At 52.5% G+C, this 21,203-nt stretch overlaps 1 protein-coding gene across 1 annotated transcript in view; it reads right to left on the minus strand.

Annotated features, from left to right (window-relative positions):
• Nucleotides 1–21,203, minus strand: part of LOC123748612 (protein O-mannosyl-transferase TMTC1) — a 311,491-nt gene that overhangs the window by 72,984 nt on the left and 217,304 nt on the right. The window contains 2 exon segments of the mRNA XM_069335107.1: nt 17,772–17,885; nt 19,289–19,432. Coding sequence (XP_069191208.1) covers nt 17,772–17,885; nt 19,289–19,432 — 258 coding nt within the window.

Genomic DNA, 21,203 nt, shown 5'->3' on the forward strand with positions numbered 1-21,203 from the left:
CTGTACACTCCACGCATGTCGCACCCCGTAGGTTCTACAGGACCTCTAAGCTCAACACTTCCTGCCTATCTCATATATTTCAGTTTCATTGTGTGGGAAATTTCCAGCAGTTTTGCCGACCTCGTGACTCTATAGCGGCTTAGTTGGTGACTTGCGATTGGTTTATGCAGCTTTGTTGCGTCTTTGCAACAATACTACTGGATATCTGCAGCGTCGGCGAGGCTCCACAGCGTCGGCGAGGCTCCACAGCGTCGGTGGGGCTCCACAGCGTCGGCGGGGCTCCACAGCATCGGCGGGGCTCCACAGCGTCGGCGGGGCTCCACAGCGTCGGCGGGGCTCCACAGCGTCGGCGGGGCTCCACAGCATCGGCGGGGCTCCACAGCGTAGTCGGGGCACAGCGACGGTGGGGCTCCACACAGTCGGTGGGGATCCACACCGTCGGCGGGGCTCCACAGCGTCGGTGGGACTCGACAGCGTCGGTGGGGCTCCACAGCGTCGGTGGGGCTCCACAGCGTCGGCGGGGCTCCACAGTGTCGGCGGGGCTCCACAGAGTAGTCGGGGCACAGCGACGGTGGGGCTCCACAAAGTCGGTGGGACTCCACAGCGTCGGCGGGGCTCCACACCGTCGACGGGGCTCCACACCGTCAGTGGGGCTCCACAGCGTCGGTGGGACTCCACAGCGTCGGCGGGGCTCCACACCGTCGGCGGGGCTCCACACCGTCAGTGGGACTCCCCAGCGTCGGTGGGGCTCCACAGCGTCGGCGGGGCTCCACACCGTCGGCGGGGCTCCACAGTGTCGGCGGGGCTCCACAGAGTAGTCGGGGCACAGCGACGGTGGGGCTCCACACAGTCGGTGGGACTCCACAGCGTCGGCGGGGCTCCACGCTGTCGGCGGGGCTCTACAGCGTCGGCGGGGCTCCACAGCGTCGGTGGGACTCCACAGCGTCGGCGGGACTCCACACCGTCGGCGGGGCTCCACACCGTCAGTGGGACTCCACAGCGTCGGTGGGGTTCCACAGCGTCGGCGGGGCTCCACACCGTCGGTGGGGCTCCACACCGTCGGTGGGGCTCCACACCGTTGGTGGGGCTCCACACCGTCGGCGGGGCTCCACCGCGTCAGTGGGGCTCCACAGCGTCGGTGGGGCTCCACACCGTCGGTGGGGCTCCACACCGTCGATCGGGGCGCCACACCGTCGGTGGGGCTCCACACCATCGGTGGGGCTCCACACCGTCGGTGGGGCTCCACACCGTCGGTGGGGCTCCACACAGTCGGTGGGGATCCACACCGTCGGCGGGGCTCCACAGCGTCGGTGGGACTCGACAGCGTCGGTGGGGCTCCACAGCGTCGGTGGGGCTCCACAGCGTCGGCGGGGCTCCACACCGTCGGCGGGGCTCCACAGTGTCGGCGGGGCTCCACAGAGTAGTCGGAGCACAGCGACGGTGGGGCTCCACAAAGTCGGTGGGACTCCACAGCGTCGGCGGGGCTCCACACCGTCGACGGGGCTCCACACCGTCAGTGGGGCTCCACAGCGTCGGTGGGACTCCACAGCGTCGGCGGGGCTCCACACCGTCGGCGGGGCTCCACACCGTCAGTGGGACTCCCCAGCGTCGGTGGGGCTCCACAGCGTCGGCGGGGCTCCACACCGTCGGCGGGGCTCCACAGTGTCGGCGGGGCTCCACAGAGTAGTCGGGGCACAGCGACGGTGGGGCTCCACACAGTCGGTGGGACTCCACAGCGTCGGCGGGGCTCCACGCTGTCGGCGGGGCTCTACAGCGTCGGCGGGGCTCCACAGCGTCGGTGGGACTCCACAGCGTCGGCGGGACTCCACACCGTCGGCGGGGCTCCACACCGTCAGTGGGACTCCACAGCGTCGGTGGGGTTCCACAGCGTCGGCGGGGCTCCACACCGTCGGTGGGGCTCCACACCGTCGGTGGGGCTCCACACCGTTGGTGGGGCTCCACACCGTCGGCGGGGCTCCACCGCGTCAGTGGGGCTCCACAGCGTCGGTGGGGCTCCACTCCGTCGGTGGGGCTCCACACCGTCGATCGGGGCGCCACACCGTCGGTGGGGCTCCACACCGTCGGTGGGGCTCCACACCGTCGGTGGGGCTCCACACCGTCGGTGGGGCTCCACACCGTTGGTGGGGCTCCACACCGTCGGCGGGGCTCCACCGCGTCAGTGGGGCTCCACAGCGTCGGTGGGGCTCCACACCGTCGGTGGGGCTCCACACCGTCGATCGGGGCGCCACACCGTCGGTGGGGCTCCACACCGTCAGTGGGGCTCCACACCGTCGGCGGGACTCCACACCGTCGGTGGGGCTCCACACCGTCGATGGGGCTCCACATCGTCGGCGGGGCTCCACACCGTCGGCGGGGCTCCACACCGTCGGTGGGGCTCCACACCGTCGACGGGGCTCCACAGCGGTCCTCTGATGTACCGGGTTCGTGTAGATGTTGGTGTAGCTGTTATTCCGTGGCAGTTAAGTTACCCCTCCGTGTCCGGTGTCGAGGACCCGGAGGCGCCCGGGACGTGTACCTGTCCTCGCTGTGTTCAGCGTCCGACACTTACTAGGACGCCAGTTCCATGTGTGTGTTTACCGGAATATACATGAGGGCTACTGTCTCTCTAGTGGCCTCCACGGCGGACAGGAAGCCGGCGGCTTGCCATCTGAAGTAATGTCTTGCCTTATATAGATCTGACGGGTTGGAGATTCCATTGGTTTATTTCCCAGTGGTGGAAGAAAACATCTGTTTTCTGTCCGGCGCTGTGGCTGGTTGAGTTTGAAGCCGCTGCTCCTTTTTGCCAGTTATAAATTACCTTTTAGAACCAGTCTGGATCAATACTCCTCTGTTAGTTTACTATATAAAACGTCTGGATGAGATCAATCATGTCGTGTGTGCTTTGTATAGTGTTGTTAGTTCCTATAGATCCTAAACCTGAGAGCTGACCTAGTTCTGGGAGGATTTCTGTCGCTCTGCGCTCAACGTTTTCCCGAGCAGAGATATATATGGTCTTGAAGGTGAGGTCTCCATGCTTGGATGCTGGAGCCCAGATGCTGGGCGCACCAGAGGCTCCTCCACCTGTGTAACATCTGTTTCTTTCAAGTCGGAGATCCGTTTAATTATTCCTAGGTGTGTGCGTGTTGCGTGTATGCGCGTGTTCCGTGTGTGCGCATGTTCAGTGTGTGCGCGTGTTCAGTGTGTGCGCGTGTTCAGTGTGTGTGCGTGTTCAGTGTGTGCGCGTGTTCCGTGTGTGTGCGCGTGTTCAGTGTGTGCGCGTGTTCAGTGTGTGCGCGTGTTCCGTGTGTGTGTGTGTTCCGTGTGTGCGCGTGTTCCGTGTGTGCGCGTGTTCCGCGTGTGCGCGTGTTCCTGTTACGGCCCTCTCGGGACGCAACGGGGTTCTTACTCTGATGTTGTTAGAGGAAGTTGTATCCGGCCCCAAGCCAGTAGTGGCTTTCAAGGGATGAGATCCGTGACGCAAGTAACTTAAAGGGGAAGGGAAATAAAGTCAAGAACTTAATATAATATATTGACCACCACCAATAAATAATATATAAAAAGATTACACGGGGGGAGGGGTATTAACACTGTACAGGGGAATTATTCACACAATTGTCTTCTCCTGAAGACTCTGGATCCACGCTCTCGGTGCTAAGTCCTCGGTGCTTTCGTGGTCTCTTGACGAATCTTCCGATCAAGCTGAGTCTACCCCAAACACAGGCCAGCCAAAACACAGTTCCACTGGGGGCACCGCCGTGGAGGCCGTCAACCACAAGTCCAGCAGGTCTGCTGGCAGGTTCCAGATCAGCAACGCTGGTCAGGCCACTCCACCTGCGATACTAGGGTAGCGCCCTAGTCAGGAGCCTCGTGTGATACCACAAATCACTCTCCTGTCCTCAAAACCCCAGTGGATAATCGTCTCCAGCAGTCGGTCCCAGGTAAGACAATCCTTCTACTGCCACTACACTGGCAGGGTAACACACCACAGTGTTCTTCCGGGAGACGACTTCACAGCTGCTGCAGCAAGGCACAAGGTATGGGGACGGCTGCCTCGGGTAGACTGACTCAACTTCCATCACAGCAGTCCCAGGTCGACTCTGTAAGCAGACACATCATCAATAACAGGGGCACTAAAACACCTCACTTACAGGCTCAGACACAAACGCCCGCCATATCCACTCCATAGATGGCGTTGTAGTCTGAGCACCACCTCACCAGAGGTCAGCAGCGGCTGTGTTGTGAGCTGCACAGGACTGGAAACCGGCCCTTGTGGCCAGAACTCGTCGTCCTCACCAGGTGTCGTCGTCCGTTTGGAGGGGGTTTCGGGAGCTGACCCACAGATGGCGTGGTCGTCACTGCTCCGTGCTCGGACGCTGGATCCGGGTTCGTAACAGTTCCTCACGTGAGTGCGATTAGATTATACCGTGACTGTAAACAGAGTTGTGCACTCTACCCTCAGCAGAGCGCCTTCTAACAGTGTAAACTAGAGTGTTTTTCAACCTTTTTACCCTTGTGTATCCCTTGAAATAATTGTCATGTCTCCAGGAACCCCCCCCCCCCTGAATAAAAATATTTTATAATGCATATATTCACTAATCTCAAAAATTAATATTCATTAATCACAAAAAATTATACCGGTAAAGACAAAAATAAACATTGACAACGATGAAAACATAGAAGAAAAATCAGGGAAATATGAACAAATTTGTCGGTCAAGACATTGTTACTTTTTTACTAACATTGTCTTGATTTCATTTAGATTTAATTTGGGTGTTGTAAATTGCTTGTGTAATGTGACACCTGTGTTTATCTTCCGGTACATAAATACTTAATTCAGGGTTGAACTTTAGATAAACACACATATGAATTGAATTTTCAACTGAGATCCGTGTGTAAGAAGTTGAAAATATCAGCGATATATTTCTTTCCTATAAATGGCGGGATAATCATCCTTCACAGAAATCCAGAACTTATCCAGGGATAGACCAGTAAATCTCACCTCGAGTGCATGATCAGATTACAGCTCACAAAGTTCTTCCTTTTCTCTTTAAAGTTTAAGTTCTCAGCAAGAGCACAAGGTTTCAGAGTATGGATCCCTCAACCAATCAAAAACTTGTGCTGAAAGGGAGACGGAAAATGATGGTCGAGTTTGACCAACAAATCCTCCAGATGGGTTTATCTAAGACTTGAAATTTCCTGGTATGCTCCTTCACCCTTAAGATGCAGCAGTGGTGTAGACATTGCAAGATTTCCCTTTGCATCATGATTTTGACCAATGAGTCGCTCTTCTTTTAAATCAAAGAATTCTGCCATTTGAAGTCAATATATTTTCTCCAGCAACACAAAGATAAGAGACACGCGCTTTTATAGTGACCTCTCACGGAGCTCCTTTAGTGACCTCTCGCGGAGCTCCTTTAGTGACCTCTCGCGGAGCTCCTTTAGTGACCTCTCACGGAGCTCCTTTAGTGACCTCGCGGAGCTCCTTTAGTGACCTCTCACGGAGTTCCTTTAGTGACCTCTCCCGGAGCTCCTATAGTGACCTCTCGCGGAGCTCCTATAGTGACCTCTCGCGGAGCTCCTATAGTGACCTCTCGCGGAGCTCCTATAGTGACCTCTCGCGGAGCTCCTATAGTGACCTCTCGCGGAGCTCCTATAGTGACCTCTCGCGGAGCTCCTATAGTGACCTCTCGCGGAGCTCCTATAGTGACCTCTCGTGAGACCCTATAGTGACCTCTCGTGAGCCTCTATAGTGACCTATCCGGGAAACCCGGTTGAGAAACTGGTGTAGAGGCTGAAGGCGGACACTGCCGTGAGCGAGAACTAACAGTGTGGTCCGCCAGGGGTGACCAGCAACTTACACAGGCCAGGGAGGAGAGGCCAGAGCTCCCCTCTGCTATGGGGAGATGGGGTCCGGAAGAGAGAAGGTCTAGAGGGCTGGAGGCTCTCTTGGGCCTCTTAACAAACCAAGAAGCAAATACCGAGGGGGAAGGGGAGGAAATACTCTGTAGATGTACATACGAATAATTGGCTGAAAGGAGAGAGAGAGAGAGAGAGAGAGAGAACAGAGAACAGAGAAAACAATAAAGGATATATTGTTTTTTATTGTTTACCTAGCCCAAGCGGCAGGATAGGGGGAAGGAGATAAATTGGTTCTTGGGATGGGTTTAAGGACAGGATAGGGAAGAGGGGAGACACGCTGGGTCTAAGGAGAACAATGGGTAGATGAGGAGAGATGATGTGTCTTCGTTACGATCAAATGACTTTAATAAATGCGATCGAATTTTGGGCCAATTAAATGCACTACGGAATTTGCACAAGAGCCTATAAGCTTCAATAGGGCCAATTGCCAACATAAAGGAGTTATGACCCTTTGAACACAGACAAACTAATCGTGTTGTCTTTAGTGCAAACATTTACACGAATGTAATCGGATTATAATCAAATTTGGCGCAATGAACTGAATCCAACACATGTAAGACGGGTTTACGCTGTGGGTGTTTTGACGTGCAAATGGAACGGCTGAGATTATGTCCAGTACATGGGAGACCCGTTTGTCACACTGTCTGTTGTCTGTCACAGAACGAGGCTCCCTCCGTCCCACTGTCTGCTGTCTGTCACAGGACGAGACTCTCTCCGTCACCCTGTCTGTTGTCTGTCCCAGAAAATGGTTCCTTTCGTTAACGAGTTCATTATTTAAACATTTGTTTTATCCAAAGCTTGCTCTTGTCATTTCAATGTCATGTACCTTCAGTAATTATGTCCTGACTTTACTGTTAAAGAGTATTGATTGACTTGGATAACGGCAGGAGATCTTGACCTCTATGTTGGCTGTACCCCCCCCCACCCTGCCCCTTCCACTGGTGGCTGGCTGTACCCCTTGCCCCTTCCACTGGTGGCTGGCTGTACCCCTTGTCCCTTCCACTGGTGGCTGGCAGTACCCCCTGCCCCTTCCACTGGTGGCTGGCTGTACCCCCTGCCCCTTCCACTGGTGGCTGGCTGTACCCCCTGCCCCTTCCACTGGTGGCTGGCTGTACCCCCTGCCCCTTCCACTGGTGGCTGGCTGTACCCTCTGCCCCTTCCACTGGTGGCTGGCAGTACCCCCTGCCCCTTCCACTGGTGGCTGGCTGTACCCCCTGTCCCTTCCACTGGTGGCTGGCTGTACCCTCTGCCCCTTCCACTGGTGGCTGGCTGTACCCCCTGCTCCTTCCACTGGTGGTTCGCTGTACCCCTGCCCCTTCCACTGGTGGCTGGCTGTACCCCGTGCTCCTTCCACTGGTGGCTGGTTGTACCTCCTGCCCCTTCCACTGGTGGCTGGCTGTACCCTCCCTCCTTGCCCTTTCCAAAGCACAACACAGCATCATAACAGTGCAGTGTTGTGGGGGAGACGTAGGGTAGAGAACAAGAATTGAGAGTGGAGGGAGAGATAATGGGAGGGGATGAATAAAGGGAATTAGGAGGGGAGAGGGATTAAAGTGGGGTGGGCAGAGGGGGGACGAATGGAGGACGAGGAGGAGGAAGGGAGAGCAAATGAAGACAGAAGGGAGGGGGAGCACAGGACGAGCGACCACCCAACTTTAAAATAATTTAGTGTACCCTTGGTGAGGCGTGACGTGTCCAGTGTGCTGTGCGGGTCTATGTGTGTACACCTGCGACACGTCTTAGTCAGGTGTGTGTCGGTGTCATGTGTGTGTCGGTGGCAGGTGTGTGTCAGTGTAAGGTGTGAGTCGGTGTCAGGTGTGAGTCGGTGTCAGGTGTGTGTCGGTGTCAGGTGTGTGTCGGTGTCAGGTGTGTGTCGGTGGCAGGTGTGTGTCAGTGTAAGGTGTGAGTCGGTGTCAGGTGTGTGTCGGTGTCAGGCGTGTATTGGTGTCAGGTGTGTGTCGGTGTCAGGTGTGTGTCGGTGTCAGGTGTGTGTCGGTGTCAGGTGTGTGTCGGAGTCAGGTGTGTGTCGGTGTCAGGTGTGTGTGTCGGTGTCAGGTGTGTGTGTCGGTGTCAGGTGTGTGTCAGTGTCAGGTGTAAGTCGGTGTCAGGTGTGTTTCTGTGTCAGGTGTGTATCAGTGTAAGGTGTGAGTCGGAGTCAGGTGTGTGTCGGTGTCAGGTGTGTGTCAGTGTCAGGTGTGTGTCAGTGTCAGGTGTGTGTCGGTTTCAGGTGTGTGTTGGTGTCAGGTGAGTGTCAGTGTCAGGTGTGTGTCGGTGTCAGGTGTGTGTCGGTGTCAGGTGTGTGTCAGGGTCAGGTATGTGTCAGTGTCAGGTGTGTGTCGGTGTCAGGTGCGTGTCGGTATCAGGTGTGTGTCGGTGTCAGGTGTGTGTCGGTGTCAGGTGTGTGTCGGTGTCAGGTGTGTGTCGGTGTCAGGTGTGTGTCGGTGTCAGGTGTATGTCAGTGTCAGGTGTGTGTGTCGGTGTCAGGTGTGTGTCGGTGTCAGGTGTGTGTCAGTGTCAGGTGTGTATCAGTGTCAGGTTCGGTCGGGGTCAGGTGTGTGTCGGTGTCAGGTGTATGTCTGTGTCAGGTGTGTGTCAGTGTCAGGTGTGTTGGTGTCAGGTGTGTGTCAGTGTCAGGTGTGTTGGTGTCAGGTGTGTGTCGGTGTCAGGTGTTCTCACCTAGTTATGTTGGCGGGGGTTGAGCTTTGGCTCTCTGGTCCCGCCTCTCAACTGTCAATCAACTGGTGTACAAACTCCTGAGCCTAGTGGGCTCTATCATATCTACATTTGAAACAGTGTATGGAGTCAGCCTCCACCACAACACTACTTAATGCATTCCATTTGTTAACTACTTTGACACTGAAAAAATTCTTTCTAACGTCTCTGTGGCTCATCTGGGTACTAAGTTTCCATCTGTGTCCCCTTGTTCGTGTTCAACCCGCGCTAAAGAGTTTGTCTTTGTCCACCCTGTCAATTCCCCTGAGAATTGTGTAGGTGATTATCATGTCTCCCCTTACTCTTCTCTTTTCCAGGGTTGTGAGGTTCAGCTCCCTTAGCCTTTCCTCGTAGCTCATTCCTCTCAGTTCCGGGACGAGCCTGGTGGCATACCTCTGAATCTTCTCTAACTTCGTCTTGTGTTTAACTAGGTATGGACTCCAAGCTGGAGCTGCATACTCCAGGATTGGTCTTACATAAGTGGTATACAGGGTCCTGAACGATTCCTTACACAAGTTTCCAAAGGCAGTTCTTATATTGGCCAGTCTAGCATATGCCGCTGATGATATCCTTTTGATGTGGGCCTCTGGGGACAGGTTCGGTGTGATATCGACCCTCAGATCTTTCTCTCTATTTGACTCTTTTTAGGATTTCACCTCCCAGATGGTACCTTGTGTTCAGCCTCCTGCTCCCTTCGACTTATTTCATTACTTTACATTTTCCTGAGTTGAACTTTAGCAGCCATTTTCTAGACCATTCCTCCAGTTTTCCAGGTCGTCCTGTAGTCGCTGTCTATCTTCATTTGTTTTGATTCTTCTCATAATTTTTGCATCGTCAGCAAACATTGAGAGGAATGAGTCTATACCCTCTGGAAGGTCGTTTACATATACTAGAAACAGGATGGGTCCGAGTACAGACCCCTGTGGGACTCCGATGGCGACATCTCGCCACTCTGATGCCTCCCCCCTCACCGTTACTCGCTGTTTCCTATTGCTTAGATACTCCCTTATCCACTGGAGCACCTTACCTTTTACTCCTGCCTGCTGCTCCAAATTTTGTAACAGCCTTTTGTGAGGTACTGTGTCAAAGGCTTTCTGACAGTCCAAGAAAATGCAGTCTGCCCACCCTTCTCTTTCCTGCCTAATTTGTGTTGCTTGGTCATAGAATTCTATTAAACCTGTGTGGCACGATTGTGTGTTTGTGTCGGTGTCAGGTGTGTGTCGGTGTCAGGTATGTGTCAGTGTCAGGTGTGTGTCAGTGTCAGGTGTGTGTGTCAGTGTCAGGTGTGTGTGTCGGTGTCAGGTGTGTGTCGGTGTCAGGTGTGTGTAAGTGTCAGGTGTGTGTCAGTGTTAGGTGTGTGTCAGTGTCAGGTATGTTTTAGTGTCAGGTGTGTGTCAGTGTCAGGTGTGTGTCAGTGTCAGGTGTGTGTGTTGGTGTCAGGTGTGTGTCAGTGTCAGGTGTGTGTCAGTGTCAGGTGTGTGTCAGTGTCAGGTGTGTGTCAGTGTCAGGTGTGTGTCAGTGTCAGGTGTGTGTCAGTGTCAGGTGTGTGTCAGTGTCAGGTGTGTGTCAGTGTCAGGTATGTGTCAGTGTCAGGTGTGTGTCAGTGTAAGGTGTGTTGGTGTCAGGTGTGTGTCAGTGTCAGGTGTGTGTCAGTGTCAGGTGTGTGTCAGTGTCAGGTGTGAGTCGGTGTCAGGTGTGTGTTGGTGTCAGGTGTGTGGTCAGTGTCAGGTGTGAGTCGGTGTCAGGTGTGTGTCAGTGTCAGGTGTGTGTCGGTGTCAGGTGTGTGTCGGTGTCAGGTGTGTCAGTGTCAGGTGTGTGTCAGTGTCAGGTGTGTGTCAGTGTCAGGTGTGTGTCAGTGTCAGGTGTGTGTTGGTGTCAGGTGTGTGTCAGTGTCAGGTGTGTGTCGGTGTCAGGTGTGTGTCGGTGTCAGGTGTGTGTCGGTGTCAGGTGTGTGTCAGTGTCAGGTGTGTGTCAGTGTCAGGTGTGTGTCAGTGTCAGGTGTGTGTTGGTGTCAGGTGTGTGTCAGTGTCAGGTGTGTGTCGGTGTCAGGTGTGTGTCAGTGTCAGGTATGTGTCAGTGTCAGGTGTGTGTCAGTGTCAGGTGTGTGTCAGTGTCAGGTGTGTGTTGGTGTCAGGTGTGTGTCAGTGTCAGGTGTGTGTTGGTGTCAGGTGTGAATCGGTGTGAGGAGTGCCTCATGTAGTGGGACTCCTTGCTTTTGTGACACACGTGTCTCGCGTTAGCTCCTTTGTCTGGCGTAGGTCGACTGGCTGGTAGCACTGGTCGAGGGCGTGCTGGTGGCACTGGTCGAGGGCGTGCTGGTGGCACTGGTCGAGGGCGTGCTGGTGGCACTGGTCGGGGGCGTGCTGGTGGCACTGGTCGAGGGCGTGCTGGTGGCACTAGTCGAGGGCGTGCTGGTGGCACTGCTCGAGGGCGTGCTGGTGGCACTGGTCGAGGGCGTGCTGGTGGCACTGGTCGATGGCGTGCTGGTGGCACTGGTCGAGGGCGTGCTGGTGGCACTGGTCGGGGGCGTGCTGGTGGCACTGGTCGAGGGCGTGCTGGTGGCACTGGTCGAGGGCGTGCTGGTGGCACTGGTCGAGGGCGTGCTGGTGGCACTGGTCGGGGGCGTGCTGGTGGCACTGGTCGAGGGCGTGCTGGTGGCACTGGTCGAGGGCGTGCTCGTGGCACTGGTCGAGGGCGTGCTGGTGGCACTGGTCGAGGGCGTGCTGGTGGCACTGGTCGACACTGTGGGTGTGGGGTGACTACTCTGTCTATTTGTGACCCCACATCAGGTGGGGGTCTCACCTCGCACGTGATTGGTCGTCGGAAACTCATTTACAATATGATTGGTTTGTTGGGGGAGTAATATGATAAGGTGATTGGGTCATTGGAGTGTAATCACCTGTCTCTGATAGGATCACAAATAATCGGTGTGTATGTAACTGTATTTGGCCAGGGTGAGAGACTTGAGCAAGGCAGTGATTGATTAAGATGAGACGTGGTTGACTTAGCCAAGATGTGGTTGACTGGTCTAGTGTGTGGTTGACTTAGTCAAGATGAGGTTAACTGGTCTAGTGTGTGGCTGACTTAGTCAAGATGAGGTTAACTGGTCTAGTGTGTGGCTGACTTATCTAAGAAGAGGTTAACTGGTCTAGTGTGTAGCTGACTTATCTAAGATGGGGTTAACTGGTCTAGTGTGTGGTTGACTTATCCAAGATGTGGTTAACTGGTCTAGGGTGTAGATGACTTAGTCAAGATGAGGTTAACTGGTCTAGGGTGTAGATGACTTAGTCAAAATGGGGTTAACTGGTCTAGGGTGTAGATGACTTAGTCAAGATGGGGTTAACTGGTCTAGGGTGTAGATGACTTATTCAAGATGGGGTTAACTGGTCTAGTGTGTGGCTGACTTATCTAAGATGGGGTTAACTGGTCTAGTGTGTGGTTGACTTATCTAAGATGGGGTTAACTGGTCTAGTGTGTGGCTGACTTATCTAAGATGAGGTTAACTGGTCTAGTGTGTGGTTGACTTAGCCAAGATGGGGTTAACTGGTCTAGGGTGTGGTTGACTTAGTCAAGATGAGGTTAACTGGACTAGGGGTGGTTGACTTAGTCAAGATGAGGTTAACTGGACTAGGGTGTGGTTGACTTAGTCAAGATGGGGTTATCTAGTCTAGGGTGTGGTTGACTTAGTCAAGATGGGGTTATCTAGTCTAGGGTGTGGTTGACTTAGTCAAGATGAGGTTAACTGGACTAGGGTGTGGTTGACTTGGTCAAAATGAGGTTAACTGGTCTAGTGTGTGGTTGACTGAGCCAAGATGTGCTTGACTGGTAGAGGACGTGATTGAGTTACAACTACGGGCTCACCATAGCCCGTGCTACTTGGAACTTTTTGTTCTAGGTATCGAATCTTAAACCACAACATCGTGAATGAGTTAGCCAAGACTGTGAGGATGTAACTAGGAGCAGAGAGGTTGAACACTGGTAACAATGACTACATGATTTACAGAGATGCAGTTTAATGCAGTTGTGGGGTTCTGGGCATAAGTATTGCTAGCAAATACAAGATATCAACTGAGCAACATTGAAGGGACTAAATTTGATTGCGATAAATGTATCGCAAACACTCACGACTCCCAATGCTTGCGAGTCATCATCTGTACAGATCTTAACTGAAGACATAAATTCGTTAATGCTTGAAATAAGGCGAGTGACACCTGGATGGATATCTGGATGAGCTTGTCATAGAACAATAATGTCATCCGTCATCCTGTTCTGGGGCCAGATTCACGAAGTAGTTACGCAAGTACTTACGAACGTGTACATCTTTCCTCAATCTTCGACGGCTTTGGTTACATTTATTAAACAGTTTACAAGCACGAAAACTTCCTAATCAACTGTTGTTATAGTAACAAACAGCCTTCTGGTGCTTCTGAGCTCATTAACTGTTGAATAATTGTAAACAAAGCCGCCAAAGATTGAGAAAAGATAGACAGGTTCGTAAGTGCTTGCGTACCTGCTTCGTGAATCTTGCCCCTGGCCCTTATTAACCCACTGATATGATGTAGTTTAATGAGTGACTAGATGCTATGGAATGGACGTTAATGGTCTTGAGAGAGTGTAGAGAAGGATGGTGAAGGTAATCCCAGGCATAATCACCCTCCCTTACGAAGAGAGCTTAGTTTACCCTCCTTGCAGGCAAAGAGTAAAGGGGAAGTAAGTAAAGTATACAATTAATTGTATAAATAGAAGAAGGGTATACCGGCAGGGTGTGAAATATGCTAATACGAAACAATAGATACAAATTGGGTAAGTTTAGATTCAGAAAATAGATAAATATTTTGTTAGCTCCTTTGGCTTTACACTTTACAGTGTTTAAGCTTCAGTTCTTGGGCCCCGACTCTAATCTTTGGCTGACTTACATTACATTGTTGAAATATAATATACATAGTTTTTGATATCGGGAGGAGGGTCCTCCCAGTACACACACTCTGGGGCCTCCCAGTACACACACTCTGGGGCTTCCCAGAACATACACTCTGGGTCCTCCCAGTACACACACTCTGGGGTTCTCCCAGTACGCACACTCTGGGGCCTCCCAGTACACACACTCTGGGGCTTCCCAGTACACACACTCTTGGGCCTCCCAGTACACACACTCTGGGTCCTCCCAGTACACACACTCTGGGTCCTCCCAGTACACACACTCTGGGTCCTCCCAGTATACACACTCTGGGGCTTCCCAGAACATACACTCTGGGTCCTCCCAGTACACACACTCTGGGGTTCTCCCAGTACGCACACTCTGGGGCCTCCCAGTACACACACTCTGGGGCTTCCCAGTACACACACTCTTGGGCCTCCCAGTACACACACTCTGGGTCCTCCCAGTACACACACTCTGGGTCCTCCCAGTACACACACTCTGGGTCCTCCCAGTACACACACTCTGGGTCCTCCCAGTACACACACTCTGGGTCCTCCCAGTACACACACTCTGGGGCCTCCCAGTACACACACTCTGGGTCCTCCCAGTACACACACTCTGGGTTCTCCCAGTACGCACACTCTGGGGTTCTCCCAGTACGCACACACTGGTAGCCTTGTCCACTCTGTTTACACTCAGGAGTATTTGATAGATCGCGATTGCGACGGAAAGGGAGGAGAAGAGGGGAAGGGACGAGGGGAAGGGAAGAGGGGAAGGGAAGGGAAGAGGGGAAGGGAAGAGGGGGAAGGGAAGAGGGGTGATGTGGGGAGAGGGGAGGTATGGGAGTGTGGGGAAAGAAGGTAAGGAAACTATCTGGAGAAAGCGCCAAGTCATTACGACTATAGGTCCTTTGTAAGGGTTCAGAATAAAGATTGGGGATGGGACGGGGATTAGGAGGATGGGACGGGAGGAGAGACGGACTATCCCGGACACCGCCGGTTGTATTAGTATTGTATTTGTGAACATTAGTATGAAAAACGTAGGATAGTTTAGGGGTAATAAGGCCGCCACTGAACTAACACATAAACGCTCCGCCTGACCCAGGCTGTGGGTGTAGAAGGGAGAAATGTACTCACCTATTTGTGCTTGCGGGGGTTGAGCTCTGGCTCTTTGGTCCCGCCTCTCAACTGTCAATCAAGTGTGTTCTGTTACAGGAGAGAATGTGAGGGACTCCCGTTAAACGTTGTGTATGCTAGTTAGCATTGTAACTGTGTGGCCACGTCTGTGGTAGGAAAAATAAACGTGTAAAGGGTTCCTAAGAGGTACGGAAGACTTTCGTATTCCACATGATATAAGTTATATTAGAATGCACCAGCGACATATAATATAGTGGGGTGTGGGGAGGGGGGGGGAGGGGAGTGTGCATCCCGGTGTAAATGTTCACTTAAGTGTGTTGGGGAGCGAGGGTCCGGCCAGAGGAGACGAAGAGGGCAAACTGCTCCATTGGAGGGAAGTGGGCACCATCACTGAAGAGAATCACAGCAGCATATTAGGAGGTCCAGAGGGCTGGTTAGCTCGATGGGCTCACAGGGGGGGGGGTGAAGGGATAGGGTGGTAGGAGGATAGGGGGGTTCGGGAAACGTACTGGATAGGAAGGTCTACAGAGTCCTGCAGAAGTAGATAGAGGGGAATATGTCTAGATCTTGGCGCCCGAGATCCTGGGGTCTGCAGTTCAAGTGACTGTATTTTTGTCTGGTCCTTTAAGCCACAGATTAGATCAGGATGTTATAACACTGAGAGGTGTACCCTATTACTCGATGTATATAGACTGAGTTTACTTTACCCGTGAACATAGTCCAGGAGTAAAGTGTCCTTGTTGTTGGTGAGTAAGCCAGTGTGGTGACCTCAGTAACCGTCCAGAGGCTGACATACCACAAGCCGAACACCAAACAGATTGGAGAAGGGATCCGCAGTGTAGCGGGGCCGATCAGTTATGGAATAACATTGGCCTCGGGGGGGGGGGGGGGTCACGTTACTAGCAGAATGAGTAGTTATGAGTCTGTGAGCCATGTGAGTGAGATCCTGTGATGGCTATTGAGGCCGGGCGGTATGAAGGATCTGTCTACTAAGAATCAGTGCTGGGATAGTATCAGGGATCTACTAGCATCATCATTGCCAGTGTAGAAGGTTTTACCTCGTTTTCACATGACGAGAGCATGAGTGGTGTTGTCAGTGGTGGTGTTTGGGCAACAAGGTTCTGGGCTCAGTGTACACGTGTTGCTGCCTGAGGCAGGTGTATGTTGCTGTTGTTGTTTTTAGATTCGGCTACTCGGAACAAAACGTTCCAAGTAGCACGGGCTACGGTGAGCCCGTGGTGGACGCACCTGGCACAAGAGCGGGACTGCGTGTGGTGGGGGGCAGGTGTACCTGGTGTGGGGCAGGTGTAGCTGGTGTGGGGCTGGTGTGGGGCAAGTGTACCTGGTGTGGGGCAGGTGTAGCTGGTGTGGGGCTGGTGTGGGGCAAGTGTACCTGGTGTGGGGCAGGTGTAGCTGGTGTGAGGCAGGTGTACCTGGTGTGGGGCAGGTGTAGCTGATGTGGGGCAGGTGTACCTGGTTTGGAGCAGGTGTAGCTGGTGTGGGGCTGGTGTGGGGCAAGTGTACCTGGTGTGGGGCAGGTGTACCTGGTGTGGGGCTGGTGTGGGGCAAGTGTACCTGGTGTGGGGCAGGTGTAGCTGGTGTGGGGCTGGTGTGGGGCAAGTGTACCTGGTGTGGGGCAGGTGTACCTGGTGTGAGGCAGGTGTACCTGGTGTGGGGCAGGTGTAGCTGATGTGGGGCAGGTGTACCTGGTTTGGAGCAGGTGTAGCTGATGTGGGGCAGGTGTAGCTGGTGTGGGGCAGGTGTAGTTGGTGTGGGGCAGGTGTAGCTGGTGTGGGGCCGGTGTAGCTGATGTGGGGCAGGTGTACCTGGTTTGGAGCAGGTGTAGCTGGTGTGGGGCAGGTGTAGCTGGTGTTGGGCAGGTGTAGTTGGTGTTGGGCAGGTGTAGCTGGTGTGGGGCAGGTGTAGCTGGTTTGGAGCAGGTGTAGCTGGTGTGGGGCAGGTGTAGCTGGTGTGGGGCAGGTGTACCTGGTGTGGGGCAGGTGTTACTGATGTAGGGCAGGTGTTACTGGTGTGGGGCAGGTGTTACTGGTGTGGGGCAGGTGTACCTGGTGTGGGGCAGGTGTTACTGATGTAGGGCAGGTGTAGCTGGTGTGAGGCAGGTGTAGATGGCGTGGGGCAGGTGTAACTGGTGTGAGGCAGGTGTGGTGTGGGGCAGGTGTACCTGGTGTGGGGCAGGTGTTACTGGTGTGGGGCAGGTGTAGCTGGTGTGGGGCAGGTGTAGCTGGTGTGAGGCAGGTGTAGATGGTGTGGGGCAGGTGTAGATGGTGTGGGGCAGGTGTAACTGGTGTGAGGCAGGTGTGGTGTGGGGCAGGTGTGGTGTGGGGCAGGTGTATCTGGGAGACGAGTACAAGGATGGGGGTAGACACTAGGGAGATGGGACTCCCACCCCATCATAGTCACTTTCCTTCATATTATTTCTTGCACATCTCGTTCCAGTTGGTTTAAATGTAATATAAATCCGACCACGTTCAGCAGGCAAACACCTCCCTTAATGAACCCCAGGGTTAACTATACACAAAACGTGTATATAATATTTACTTATATTTAAGAAAACATTGCTTTTTATTAGTTCTGAAATAGGCCTTTGCGGACGTATTGTTGTGTTATAAGAGACTGTTGATTTGTACTTTAAATATGTAAATATTTACATGAATTTGGGGGCTCAGTTCCTGAGCCCATTATGTGTCACTATAACCTTTTCTACTACTGCTCACAGGATGGGTATGGGGTGCATAATAAGTGAACTAAACACACACACACACAAAAAAAAACGCAAATTGGGGGTGCATATCGTATGTGGCCGCCTGTTGCACGACGTTGCTAAACTGTTGATGTGATTGGTGATTCACCTCAGACGTTGCAGTGTTCTCTCGTTATATTGATTTGTGTGGTAGACATGATGAGTGGTGAGGCGTCACTTGAAGAACCTTTATCTCAGTCAATGTGCTAAGACTGCATCCAGTCTTGGCTGCGACACACAGTATCCGCAGCATTAAGATATCTTTGAGTATGTTAGCGCATTTCTCAAGGTATATATGTAGCCAGTCGAGGCGAAGACTCACCTGATGGCGTATATGTAGTGGAGCTTGGCGAGGTCGGCGTTACCCAGGTCCTTCTGCAGGTTGGCGAAGTTGTAGTGCATCTTGGCGTTGTGGGGCAGCGTCCTCAGGCCCGCCCTGAGCCGTCAGAGAGTGAGACACGCATTAGAACCATATGGGAAAACGAGGACCAGGTGAGAACACTGTGATTATGAGGTGAGAATCAAGTACTGTACAGACACGAGAGAGAGAGAGAGAGAGAGAGAGAGAGAGAGAGAGAGAGAGAGAGAGAGAGAGAGAGAGAGAGAGAGAGGGAAGCGGGGGAAAAGAACAGAACAGAACAGGGAGGCTATAGGGGAAGTGAAGCTAGAGAGAGCGAGAGGCAAGCCAGCTATATGAAAATACATAATATTATACATTACAGTAATTATGTAAATAACAAATAAGATCGAAATCTAATTATATAAAATTGATATAAAATATATGACTGTGTATAGAAAGGTTATAGTAAATGTGTGATCAGTGAAATCATGACTTTGGAATCCATTTCTAAGTCTCCAACTTAAATTCAAGAGACTATAGGCTCTGTGCAGTGATTGTTGAGCTCTGATGGTGAGCTCAGAAGGTCAGTTCTGATTGTATAGTTAACCAGGAGCTTCTCTTATTATCAGGTATCCACACCATAGACAGTCACTACTAACAAAACAATAGTAGTTAACTACAGTCAGTCGTTAACAAGTCAACCATTCACAGTCAGAGTCGTAACCAAGCAGGTCGTTAGTGTCATCATTACAAACCACATGCATCCCACAATAGTTAGCTTGCCTGTCACCGCTCTTGCCGTCTCTCAAGAGTGTATTCAAGAACATGTCTTGCCACAGATAGCTCTGTCCAGTCTATGATATATTCATAAATACCATACCATATACCATATATTCATTCATACCTCTATGATATATTCACCCGTTTAAGACGGCCGACGATCAAGGATATATGCGGACGTATATATTTCAAAATGGACGTATATGCTTACAGTACCCAAATGTGCCATAGAGACATTAGAAAGAACTTTTTTTAGCGTCAGAATAGTTAATAAATGTTGGAGGCACACTCCAGACACATTTTGAGATGTAGATATGAAAGAGCCCAGTAGGCTGAAGAATTTGTACATCAATTGATTGACATTTGAGAGGCGGGATCAAAGAGCCAGAGCTCAACCCCCTCAAGCACAACTAGGTGAGTAGGTGTGAGGGTTGATCCTGAATACTGCGTAACTAGCGTTAATTGGTAATAACTAGTGATATTACTGCTATTAAAACTTGCTATTACACATCCTGTCTTCCCAATGAGTCGAATTTTCTTCGGAATCCGTCATTCCGTGGAAAATGCGACGTGTTAGTAACAATGAAACCATCGTGATATTAACGTTTTCGATGCATGGGCGTCGATAGATTAGGTGAGATGCTTGGGCTGCCCACCTAACCTGCCACAATCCCTTCAGGGGTAATCCTAAATCCTACCCAATCACTAACAACACTTACAAGAAGAGCGTCTCCCTGGATTCCCAGTCCCGGTTCCTCTGTAGCGTCCTGCAGGAGGCGGCGACGAGGAGCAGCAGGAGGCAGGGCGCCCTCAGCCGTCCCGCCCGCGAGAGGGCCACGCCCACCAGCATCGCGTAGCCCAGGCTGGAGAAACAAGGACGCAAATTAATTACTCGGGGAGCGAGGGTACGTGTTCAAGTTGTTATTGGCGAGAGGGGAAAGGTGGGAGAAGTTCGTGTGGGGGGGGGGGTTAGTCGCTGGCGAGTGTGGGGAGAGGGTGTCCACTGGGACCTCGCGGACCTGTACACTGGGACCTCGCGGGACCTGTACACTGGGACCTCGCGGTACGTGTACACTGGGACCCCGCGGGGCGTGTACACTGGGACCTCGCGGGGCGTGTACACTGGGACCTCGCGGGACCTGTACACTGGGACCTCGCGGGACGTGTACACTGGGACCTCGCGGGACGTGTACACTGGGACCTCGCGGGGCGTGTACACTGGGACCTCGCGGGACCTGTACACTGGGACCTCGCGGGGCGTGTACACTGGGACCTCGCGGGGCGTGTACACTGGGACCTCGCGGGACCTGTACACTGGGACCTCGCGGGACGTGTACACTGGGACCTCGCGGGACGTGTACACTGGGACCTCGCGGGACGTGTACACTGGGACCTCGCGGGGCGTGTACACTGGGACCTCGCGGGGCGTGTACACTGGGACCTCGCGGGGCGTGTACACTGGGACCTTGCGGGACGTGTACACTGGGACCTCGCGGGACGTGTACACTGGGACCTCGCGGTACGTGGGGTCGCGGTTTTCACTTTCTTACTCATCAATTACTTTATATGAATTACAGTCTGACAAATAATATTAAACCAGTACATATGGTTCTGTAATTTTTTAATTTTACAGCCTTCAACTCTCACTTTTCCCCTCACTTGTCTCACAGAGATTCTCTGGTCTTGTTTACTGCCCGACTCCCCACCACAAACTTATTTACAACCACCTCGTCTATTTACGCTCTCGGTAACTTACAATTCTCCTTCGAATTCATCTGCCATTTACAGCGCCGAGTTTAGTTAGCTCCGTTCCCCAGTATGATTTACAATACTCGTCAGCTGCTTCCTCGCCTCCCGTCCAGTGATTTACATTTCCCGACGATTTACCTATTTGTTAAATTCATTTACAGCCCCGCGTCTCGGGATTGATTTACAACATCGCCCAACTAATGCCCTCGTAATGTTCAACTCCTTCCGATTGGGTTACTCTCACCCAAATCATTGTAATCATTTACATTTCCGCCAACTTGGCTACTTCTCCAATGCGTCCTCATTGATTATCCCCGCCAACTTAGCCAAACTCTCTTCCTCCGTCATTTAGCCAAGCCCTTTCCCACGCTAACTTAGCCAACCTCCTTTCCTATGCCAATTTAGCCAAGTTCCATTCCCCCCCCCCCCAAACTAAGCAAAGTTCCCTTGGCTAAGGGGGACAATAAGCGTATATTACACTAACATACGTTACCCCTAGACCAATCACTGACTCTCCCAGGATGCTAGCCACAATAGTGTTCTGACTCCCGGGTTGCTGTTTACTGCTAGGTGAACAGAGATATGAGGCGAAATGAAACGGTGCCCAAAGACTTCCGTTCTGGCGTAAGAACGGAACCCAGACCCTTTCGCCTGCGACCCGACAGCGCTACAATGCTCACATCTCACGGAATCTTCAAGAAAGCAAAAAAAAAAAAAAAAAATTGTCATATTAAAGAGCACATTATACTTTTTTTGTCTCGCCAAAGTTATTGTTATCAGACTTATCATCAACCTCACTGTCATTACCACCACTGTCATCACCACCATTGTCATTACCACCATTGTCATTACCACCATTGTCATCATCACCACTGTCATCACCAC

The sequence above is a fragment of the Procambarus clarkii genome, chromosome 4 (assembly GCF_040958095.1).
Source record: "Procambarus clarkii isolate CNS0578487 chromosome 4, FALCON_Pclarkii_2.0, whole genome shotgun sequence".
Classification (NCBI taxonomy): domain Eukaryota; kingdom Metazoa; phylum Arthropoda; class Malacostraca; order Decapoda; family Cambaridae; genus Procambarus; species Procambarus clarkii.